Below are 11,349 nucleotides of genomic sequence, written 5' to 3'. Positions count from 1 at the left end.
CATGTCTTGGGGCCATTAGCATAAATAAAGAACAGCGTTTTTTTGGACCCAACTAGATATAAACTAATATAAAGTCTTTTTTATTAAAAAAAAAATAGTTCTCACCTTTGGCCTCTTATATAAACAAAGAAATGTGAGTTGTTCTTCACAATTTCTTGTCAATTATTAGACTAGCTTCTGCATTTGCACAACTAAGAACCAGCAGCCTAATGGCAAGGCCGATCCGTTTAGATGACGATGGAGGCAATGCAACCAAGGAGACTATGGAAGTGGCTTCATATACTTTTCTAGACAAAAGGGAAGAGAAGAGCTAAATTTATGCTAAGAGGATCCCAAAAATAGGAAAGAAGAATGTTGTTAAGATTAGATACCAATAGACTAGAAATAGAATAATATGAAAATATTTCGATATTCTCACATGAATTCCCATGAACCATTTCATAAATATCAAAATTATGTAGAGAACATTTATTTTGCTACTTCTTACTTCAGAACTGGAAATATATATATATATATATATATATATATATATATATATATATATATATATATATATATATATATATATATATATATATTTAGCTTCATAATTAAGACAATTCAACTAATGAATGTTATCATCCATTAAACTTTTAACACGGGTTTTACGATCCCTTTTTATTTTTGTATGTACCAATTTTCATAAAAACATACTTCTTATTACCTCAACGACTCCATACTACTAACCATTGGCCGAAAAAGGAAAAATTTAATCCTCGGTGTGACTGAAGTTTATAAATGTCTAAGAGAAAAAGACCAAATGTTTGATATAATGATATTTAAATACAAATTATATGATGATGAGAGTACAGAAATGTGTCTGTACAAAGATATATGTGTATAAAGAACAAAAACAATAAGAATCCAAAATAATTCAATTCAACCCAAGGTGTATATATGTGGATGGATTCCTCTCCAATCTTCATCATTATTCATTACAGCACCCACCCCACCCCACCACACCTTGCAATTCTAATTCCATCAATCTTTCTTTTACAAGAATTCTGTCCATGTTGTTGTAGCTGTCGTTGTCTTGTCCCCCCTCCAAATGTCAACCCTCTACATGGGTTGCTGTGCATGTGGATCCCACCACTAGCGTAATACCCTTATTGTTTATTTATTATTGGTTTAATTCATCTCACCAACAAAGGATGCTTTTTTATACCTACCAATACCAATACCAATACCATTTACCATTTACCATTTACCATTTACCATGAACCAAAATTGTCCTCCGATCCGATCCTCCTTTTAATTCTTACTAAGAAAAAAACTGTACATTGGTGTTCTCTACTAACAATTAAGCAGCTTAAAACTTAAAAGTGTTCCTTATGGAACTCAAATTTGGTTGAGCCTTTTTGGTTGAACTCATGACACAGCTCACCCAGTTCCTTGGCTAGCACCGGTGCACCACAATAGAACACACCTGGTTCATAGTTCAAACAACACCCAATATTACTTAACCATAATACATCATCACAACATAACCATAACCATAAAAGTAAACACTCACCTATCCTAGCACCAGCATGTTTTGTACAAGTTTTTGACAAAACTTTCTTCCAATTTGGCCTTGCAAAATGGGTTCTCACCTGTTTAATCAAAAGGTTATCAAACATAATTAAACAGGGTCTAACAAATTACAAAAATAATCTTCCTGCTTTCTCATCTTAATTTACTGTGTTTAGTCCAAAATTGATTTTTTTTCTTTCTAAAACAAGGACCAAAACTGAAAAAGGTTTCAATTTTGGACTAAACACTGTAAACATCAGCAATCACAGGGACCGTTTTTGTACTTTACTGTGAAAGATAAGATAAAATGACAACATTACGTACCCTTGTGCCCGATACAATGTCAACGCCATTTTTGGCATGGTTGAGAGCTTGAACCATGGTGATGAGAGCTGATCGAGCGTCCCCTTCTTCATAGACACTTGTTAGATAATTATGCATCTCAATCACACCCTGCACATAACAAATCAAGAAATATTTATTTGAATCTTTAAACATACGAATACGATATGAGAGATTGAATGGTTATTTATAAGTCATACCCGTTGATCGAGTTCAGCAACTTCATTCATGACACCTTTGAACCAATCAAATGAGCCTTGTTCTCTAGTTACCCAATAAAAGTAAGCATTTGTAGTCCTCAAACTTTTCTTCTTTCTGGGAGAAGCTTTATCATGAGAGTAAGAGTCACCACTACCTGAACTCTGATCTGATCGCCTACTGTGACCCGATGTTGAATCCTAAAACCAAATTTAGGTTCAAAGATTTGATCATAAAACAAAACATTTATTATATAAAGTGAAGAAATAATCACGTACTGCTAGTTCTTCCATTTTAACAATGTTGTTGAGCAAATCTTTAAGTATACTAATAAAAGGCGTTGCTCCAATTCCAAGTCCAACCAGCAAAAGAACATCATATTTACGGTAGTCTTGGGCTGGAGCTCCATAAGGCCCATCAATCAACAATCTTGGCAATCTGATATCAAGTTGTTAATTATATTATATATCTCTATATGTTTCTAAACTTTATACCATAAAGTAGGATGATAAAACTATACATTGTTTTGGTAGTTTCATCGGCTCTAAGAAGCCCACTTTTACCAGCTACTGGAGGTTCACAGACTTCAGAGAATACCCTTTTTAATTCCTGTGTCCAATCACCTAGCTGCCTTATGTGAATGGCTAGGTAATCGTCATCTGGAGCAGATGTGATTGAAAAGGGATGCCTAAAAATGATAGATATGGAGGGATTATTAGCATATACTGTATTAAATAGATTAATCGTACGTTTTGGAAACCATTACCATTCAAATGGAGATACAGTGGGGCATTGGACAAACATGTATTGTCCACTCTTGTAACGAAACTGTGGAGGTTTGGACATTTGCAATGTGAGGACGTTTCCTGGATAAATTGCAACCTTTAGAAGGCGGACAGTGTAAGAGCCTGATCGGAAAAATCTTAGGGTTCTTTCCCCTGCGTAAAGCAATACCGGAAATGCAAGATACATCCACGTCTGTTGTAAACCATATAATTTCAAGGTTATCATCTGAAATTGTTGAATCGAGAACAAGTGAAAGAGAGAATTTAGGTAGTATACCTACCGTTTTTTTGTACCATTTCTTCACTAAATAAAGGAACCATCCATGGACTAAGAACAAAATGTAGACGACAACAAACAGGTGGTGTGAATACCAGAAAGCATTGAAGCCGGTGAGCCGATCAAAAGGCTTTGGTAGCTTCACTAAGCTCCGTCTGAACCATCTGGTTGCAAGTACGAAAGCGATTGTCATGCATACCACCATTATAACACCAGTTACACCTTCCACACCTCGAACAAGGTCTGTGTATGTCGGTTTGTTGTTCCCAAAGTATTGTCTCATACTAAGATCGTACGCAATTTCATCTTGGTTTATAAGTCTCGGGAAATCGCACGCCAAATGGTTACCAGCATGAAGAATTACCCCGATCACAATCGCTGCAGCTATCGTCTGAAAAATCAAGTATCCGTTTACAATTTACAATTTCATAATGCCGAGATTGAATAAAACTAGGGCTACAATACAAGTAGAAGGATAACGAAATTGAACCTTGTGGAAGTTGATGTTATCGTCAAAAGGTACGAAATTAGACAATTTCGTGGATCTGAGCCAAGTTATGGTGTTTCTGCAAACCGGCAATAATATGATCGCCATATTGAATTTGAGAGTCTCGGCTGCTCCTTTAGCTGTGAGAACACAGTACCCCATGACTTCGAATGCGGCTCTTTGTTTGTATTGATAGTATTTCCATAGAAATAAACCGATCATGATTAAGATCCACAAGGTAATGATCCAAAGTCTTTTCCAGTTTTCTTGTAGATAGTACATGAATTTGGAACTCATTCGCTTTATTGGGCTTCGGTTTCTCAAGCCGTGTAGGTTTTGGCTCAATGCCTGGCTTGTGTAGCTCAATGCTTGACTGTAGTTTAGGTAAGTGTCCTTCTGCAACAGGAGTGTTTCGAGCTGCCATAGCTGGACAGATAACGAAATTTCAGTTCATCGTGAGAGAAAAATGATTTGAAGAAGTTGCTATAGTAAAGATTTTAGAAGCGTGGTTAATTATGTTATGCATGGAAACATGCCTTTTTCATAGTATCAGATCACTTAAATCGTAATTTCGCCCAACTTGATTCGATTTTACGGTTAAAATTTTTTCAATTTCCACCCCAAATTTGCATGCATTGAATCGGAACAATTTGAGGAAGAGAATCGTTTGAAATAGATTTTTCATGTTGTTCGGTATTTCCAATTACTAAAGACAACGCGTTTTGTGGATTTGCTCTAAAATCACTATTTATCCCTAGTTTGATTTTTTATTGACTTTACTATTTTAACTTAAATTTTATATCTCATTTACCTTTTTAAAATCACTATTTATCCCTATTTATCCCTAACCATGAAGTACAAATATTTGTAATATACCTTTTCAAAAAAAAAAATGCAAACAAAAGACAATATATAAAAGGGATAATGAATAACTAGATAAAAACTTTAGGTATAATTTTTTTTTTTTTTTTTTTTTTAGTTTTTTATATTAACAGTAAATTTTTTTTTTATACGTAATTTATCAACAATTTTTATTCCATTCACAAAATACCATCAATCTTTTAATTTTGTTCAAAAATACCACAATTTATTTACACATTATCCCGGTAAATACACAATCACCACTTGACATGGCATATCATCTCGTTACCTAAAATCAATGTTTTAAAAACCGTTTCGAGGAAATGAGATTGGCACAATAATGATCAGTTTTATTCTAATCTTTAGACAAGATCGAACCAGACCGTATCTTCAATAATCCGGTTGAACCGGTGTAATAAAACCGGTAAAAAACCATTTAAACTAGTTTATTTGATTTGGATACTTGAATTTCATTAAAACCGTTAAAAAAAACCCATTTACAAAACAAATTAAAAAACACGATCGATCAGGTTATTTGGAATGTACACAAGTTGAATGCTGACGCACACCTTTACCGAACACGACTTCGACACACACTAGACGTTAGTCTAACACCGATCTACTCAATTTGAAGGTTGATACTTCTCAAGTATTATGTTTATGTCTTTATAATATACTTCATTATGATAACAATTTTCTTTTTTGTGGATGTCAAATATATATATATATATATATATATATATATATATATATATATATATATATATATCTTTTTTGTATGTAGAAAAATAAAAGAATATATAAAAATCATGAAAAGCGGTCTAACGGAACCGATAACTAGATATGTTCAACTAAAAAAATTGTTTTTTAAGAAATTGCTTAAAATTGTAACTTTTTTTTACATATTTTACCAGTGAATTTTTTTTATAAATATTATACCAATAATTTTACAATGTTATTTAAAATAAATAAATAAAAGACAATACTTGGGTTTGAAGGAGTGACCTCTCTACCACTGAACCAAGAAGTGTTTTCAATTTCTACCTTTGCGTCTTGGCTTAATTATATAGAGTTGACGAGTCCCTTTCTTGAGGCCACGAGTTCAAAACCAAACATCAACATTTTCTTTCATTTTTAATAAATTTGTAAGATTATTGGTATAATGTGTATAAATAAAATGCAATGGTAAAAAATGTGTACAAAAAATGTCATAATTCCTAGTTATCAGCACCGGTATGCCATGCCACGTCAAGTGGTGGCCAGGTATTTACCGGATAAATAAGTACAAAAAAAAAAAATGTAGTGATACTAGTTTTACAAATATAAATGAGAATGGGCTAGACTTTAAATGTCAAAGTCTTGTGGTACAGCATTGGATGCTTTGTGTTGAAATATAAATGAGAATGGGAATATTATCGTCTGTTTATGTTCGGTGATATTATTGATGATATGAATATAAGGTTGACCACTTTATACACATGGCATAGTGGAGAATACGCGTAATTGCACAACAAATCCAATGATGGAGACAAATAATATGCGTTATCAGAGGATTGCAACCTGGCTAACATGTGTCCAGATGCTGATCATATAACTCTATAAGTAATAAGATCTAAGTGGATTTTTTTATTTATTTATTAGGGTGTCATGTTAACTTAATAGTTACATTATGTTGTGTGACAAAGAAAATGAATTAAGTTTTTAATCTTATCTTCAAGATTAAGTTATTTGATCTTTTTATGAATTACGTTATGATTAAAAAGACTTCTAGACACACACACATATACAAGTCAGCAGTTGAACAACCAAAAGAGTATGTTTATTTCAAAATTCAAAGGGGGTAATGTAATGTTCCTTAATTCTTCGTGGGACAGTTGAACAACAATTTAACCTTTGCTTTCCGGCCTAACCACTCGTTACTGACTTTGAAAAACAACATACTCTAAAAGACTACACCACTTGATTTAAATAATTAGCAAGTTTCCTTTGTCTATGAACTCTGTTTCTATTAATAATATAATTAACTAATTCTATTTTATTATATATTTGAACTTACACGACAAACAATATTTATTACATGAGGATACCTCGACTTTTATTAATTTATTCCCAAGTCAAACTTCTAGACCATAACCACTACTCATGGATTAGCACAACCACAGCTAGAGCCCATAAATATTTATCATATTTAATTTTCTACTTGTGTTTTTGAGGTTTTGATTGTTTTACTAGAATGCATTATATATTTTAACTTGTTTGGAAAACCAAATCAGAATAATAAGAAAAAAGTTACCAAAGTACAAGACAAATGTCTTGATTTTCTTGGCTGCTACCACGGTTATAGCCAAGTAAAAAAGGACAAATGAATCAGGAAAAATAATATAATATTAACTTAAATTAATTTAAAGAAGATGATCACTCTTGACTTTATAGTATATATTATAATGAATATGTGTAACTATTAGGTAAACGTATAAAAAGCCCTCGATGGAGAGAAAAAAAAATGTATATATATGATTTTTATGATGACTATTTAATATGACAAAAAGATAAAGTTAAAACTTTTGTAACTTTTATGGATAAAAAGGTTAAAAGGCCACTAATCATCGTATAATCAAATCCTAAACATTTAAATAAGAACAAGCAATCAGGCTATAACATTTTTTTTAATATTATGTTTATTTTAACATTATACCTATATATAAAACTGTGGTGGCTAATTTACGTAGAGATTTTTCTTTGTTGTTAACGAGAAACCAAAATCATGTGAAAAGGAATTAACTCAAGTTTTTTATATATATATAATGGAGAGTGGAAACGGGTTGAAAGCTTCAAAATTGACGGGTGGGACCCACACGTACCTCAATGTAGCCAAGTCTTTCGGGATCCAACTCTTCCATTATCAAAGCTGCATACTCTTCTGCTTGTTCTTGTAACCTTGATAACTTGTTTGCTGACGCACTTAACATTATAATCTGTTTTTTAAAAATTTAAATTTAAAATTAAAGTACTACATTAATTTCCTGTAAGAACAAGTCCTCACCAACCCCCCTTATTGTTATTATTATTTTTCTCAATATTAAGTATTGTTTTTCACTACATAAATGATTTTAGCATGATATATAATATTTAAATTAAGTTTGACGAAATTACCAGAATTAGTTCAAGATATTAAAATATTCCACAACATAGATATCTTTTTTAAAGAAAAACAGGTAGACAAAAAAGATAAAACTTTATCTCCTAAGGTTTTTATTATTTCCAAAATAGTAACAATAATTTGGACAGTATTTTCTTGAAAAAGGAAAAGATATGTTTTTTTTTTTTTTCAGTAGGTTGTCAATGGCAGTGGAATATTGCCATAGCACAAGTTGTACTGGTAATTTCCTTTCTTGTAAGTTACGTTAATCAACGAAAATGTAATACTTGATTGCATATAATTATTTAATTTAGTAATAAAATGTTTAATAGAATTGTTGTATGTAAGTAATGGTAAAAATAGTTTTCGTAAACCAGAATTGGGAAAAACATAAAATTTATACTGCCCGTCATAAAAATAAATTGCCATTACTACATAATTAAAAAAAAAAGTATAAGAAAGATAAAAGTAAAAACATCAAATTTCGAAGATATCATCAATTAGAGTTTAATAATCGTATTTTATAATCAATTACATGCGAACTTCTAAAAAAAATATTGCATTTTTCAAAAGAAAATCGAAGAAAATGTCTGTAACTTTATATAGTCCCAAAGGAGTACTTTTAACTCACGACTTTAACATTGCATGGCAACGTTTTAGATATTATTATTTCAAAAATCATTCAAAAAAACTCACGATAGTTGTTTACAGATATATTTTATTAAAAAATAGAGAGTAAAAGATAGAACTTTCCATAACTTGTAATATCATTACTACATTATAATGATATCCTGTAGAATAATGCTTCAATTAATATAATATGTCCAAAAACAAAATTTGCTATATGTTTCCATCTTAAATTAAATGTAACTGTTAGACTGGTATTTAAATAAAAAAAATATATTGAAAACATTGAAAAGAGTTATAATGCGGTGGGTTTATTTTAAGATTTTGTAAAAAAGAAGATGACAACTCAAATCAACTTCGACACATGCATAAGTAACAGAAAATGACTTTATGCCTGTAGTCCTTCAACCACTCGCCACCCTTCTTCTCACCATATTTTGTTTTCAAAACCAACCCCCAAAAACAGAAAAATATTCAGAAAAGTGTTCATGTAATCGATTTGCTATCAAGGGCATGTTTCAATTCTTTAAAATGGAGGATATGAACGAGGAATTTGGATTAAAATAAGCAAAAATGAGACTGCGATGTATATGAATTAACAAGTAAATGTTTACCTCCTTAACTTCTTCTTCGGTGATTCTTCCATCTTCGTTCTTGTCCACCCTGTGAATGAATCGAGACGGTTGTTTGTTTATGTCATATTTTATTGAAATATTAGATTATAATGAGAGAAGATGAATTTGTTAACTAAGAAAAATGAAGTAAAATAAAACGATTGATTGTAAGTCGTACATATCGAAGAAGATCTGGAGGCGAGAATCGAAGCTCTGATCGGTGATCTGAGACCAATATTCGTATAATTCATCTCGACTGATCTTGTCAACTTTTAGTCGTCGTCTTCTGCTAAGAGCATCGTAGACTTCAAGAGCAAATTCTTTTGAATCTTTCATTCCTTCATATGCAAAAATGGATGAATCGCATCAATAAGAATAGAATGAAAAATGAATCGGAGAGGAGAATGAATATTCAAAAGATTTCGGACTCCTAATTTCAGAATCCCTAGAATAATTCGTTGAGGGAAAAACCTATGCATTGTGCGAAATCTGCACGATAGAGAAATCCATCCTTTGCAAGCTTGTTGAAATTGTTCTGTACTTCGTTCCAACCATCTAAACCGTTGATTTTACTCTTACTGATGAATCGGAGACCTTTAAGAGCTTTATGCGCGCCGGAGCGAGTTCGATCAAGCTGAGCGCGCTGTCTACGCATTGCACGAGCAGCCAACGCCGAATCCAATACTCCGCTTCCTACGGCGGTGTTTTGCGTCGCCGAGGAAGACGATGCACGTGACGTGTGTCCGTAACTCCATGGAAACCTCCGGAGTTCCTGCGAGAACTGCCTCGCTTTCGCCACCGCTTCAGCCTTCAATTCCTGTGAAAACTGCCGGAATCGGTTGGATGAGCTCCGTCGCATTGTCGGAGATCGAGACGAATTCGCCGATGCCGGAGTTTCCATACCTCCTCCAATATCATTATCCACGTGGATCACCGTCGCCGGCTCCACACTACGTAGAACAATAGTGTCGTCATCCTGAAGATCAAGAGTCACTTCAACAAACTCCTCCCCTGGATTCACTGACGACGTATCTGTGTACGCCGGTGAAGAACTTCCACTGATCAACATATCATCTGGGACGGTGTCGGACGCCCACCGGCGCTCGTGACGCCCGACTCTTCCACCTCTCATAACTTAGTTCACCAACAAAATCCTTACAACAAAAACAGAAGCTGGGAAAGATGGATTGTGAAAAAAGAATGAAGATTGGAAGGTAATACGTGTGGGGGGATTAGAAGAAAAGACATATACACGCGGTGGCTGTTCTAGAGGCGGAGAGACGGAGAGGAAAGAGACATGTTCATTGCTAACGATCAGAGATTCACTGGACCCGGATATGCCTAAATCCGATTAGGCCATCGGGTATGACACCGTTTTTGACGCGTAAAAGCCTATGTGGCAACCAATCACATTTTTTCTTCCAAATTTTAGAAAATGAGACAATAATATGTGGAGATATGATTAAAATGTAATTAAACGGTGTAAAAAGGGAAGATTGAAGCTTCAAATTTCAGCGATGGCTAAACTGGTTTTTGTGGAAGAACGGATGAAGAAGAAAACAAAAATGGGTATTTGTGGACGTCCAACGAATTCTCCAATTTTGTTTTCAATTTAAGTTACAATTATGGTCCCTAACATTATGTCTTTCAATCTTTTTATATATATATATATATATATATATATATATATATATATATATATATATATATATATATATATATATATATATATATATATATATAGTGAAGATCAAATAAGAAGGAAATTTTTGGTATGAAGGTAAGAAGTTTTTTTTCTACATATTTTTTTCGCGAACAAACAAAATAAATCATTAGATGATTCACAAGAAAAAATTCTCAAAAAAACATCTCGATGATTCATTTATACAATGATTTTGTTGTTATTCACTAAAATTGTCATAAAAATGAATTTTTTCTTAATTTACTTAAAAATGAATCATAAAGATGTTTTTTTGGGAATTTTTTCTTGTGAATCATCTTACAAATGAATCATCTAGTGATTCATTTATTTTGTTTGTCAAAAAAATATGTAGAAAAAAAACTTCTTACCTTCCTACCAAAAAAAATTTCTTACCGGATCTATATATATATATATATATATATATATATATATATATATATATATATATATAGAAAGAGAGTGTGTGTGTGTGTGTGTGTTAGGTTCAAATGTTTCTACTATCTATTGTATGCTTGTAGGATTGATTCTGGACCGATCATTTTAGTTATTTTAAGAAAGTAATTAATGCATATTAAATGCTGAAGTTTTAATTAATGCTCATTATATCTTTAACATATAATATGCATTAATTACTTTCTTAAAATAAGTAAAATTATTGGTTCAGAATCAATCCTACATTCACACAATAGTTAGTAAAAACAAAATAACCTAACCCTATATATATATATATATATATATATATATATATATATATATATATATATAT

General features: G+C 32.2%; 1 protein-coding gene across 1 annotated transcript; it reads right to left on the bottom strand.

The window, feature by feature from the left end:
- Positions 1 to 802: 802 nt before the first annotated feature.
- LOC145165303 (respiratory burst oxidase homolog protein A-like) lies at positions 803 to 10,489 on the bottom strand. Its single transcript, XM_079084019.1, has 13 exons — positions 9,353 to 10,489; positions 9,060 to 9,219; positions 8,882 to 8,930; positions 7,363 to 7,476; positions 3,644 to 4,066; positions 3,158 to 3,544; positions 2,858 to 3,069; positions 2,612 to 2,779; positions 2,370 to 2,529; positions 2,094 to 2,291; positions 1,876 to 2,004; positions 1,553 to 1,631; positions 803 to 1,465 (listed from the first exon to the last, which is right to left on the bottom strand). The coding sequence occupies exons 1-13, from the start codon at positions 10,011 to 10,013 to the stop codon at positions 1,356 to 1,358; spliced, it is 2,850 nt and encodes a 949-aa protein (XP_078940145.1). The 5' UTR covers positions 10,014 to 10,489; the 3' UTR covers positions 803 to 1,355.
- Positions 10,490 to 11,349: the final 860 nt, after the last annotated feature.

Source organism: Lactuca virosa, chromosome 3, assembly GCF_052849685.1.
Source record: "Lactuca virosa cultivar CGN04683 chromosome 3, Lactuca_virosa_CGN04683_v6, whole genome shotgun sequence".
In the NCBI taxonomy this organism is placed as follows: domain Eukaryota; kingdom Viridiplantae; phylum Streptophyta; class Magnoliopsida; order Asterales; family Asteraceae; genus Lactuca; species Lactuca virosa.
Note: the sequence above shows the minus strand (reverse complement) of the source record. Positions and strands in the feature narration are given on the sequence as shown.

Coding starts and splice junctions, on each gene's coding strand:
- LOC145165303 (XM_079084019.1), bottom strand. CDS start 10,013: ATGAGAGGTGGAAGAGTCGGGCGTCACGAGCGCCGGTGGGCGTCCGAC. Junction 4,067..7,362: donor AAAGACTTGGCTACATTGAG/GTACGTGTGGGT, acceptor TTATCTGTCCAG/CTATGGCAGCTCGAAACACT. Junction 2,530..2,611: donor GATGAAACTACCAAAACAAT/GTATAGTTTTAT, acceptor ACTTGATATCAG/ATTGCCAAGATTGTTGATTG.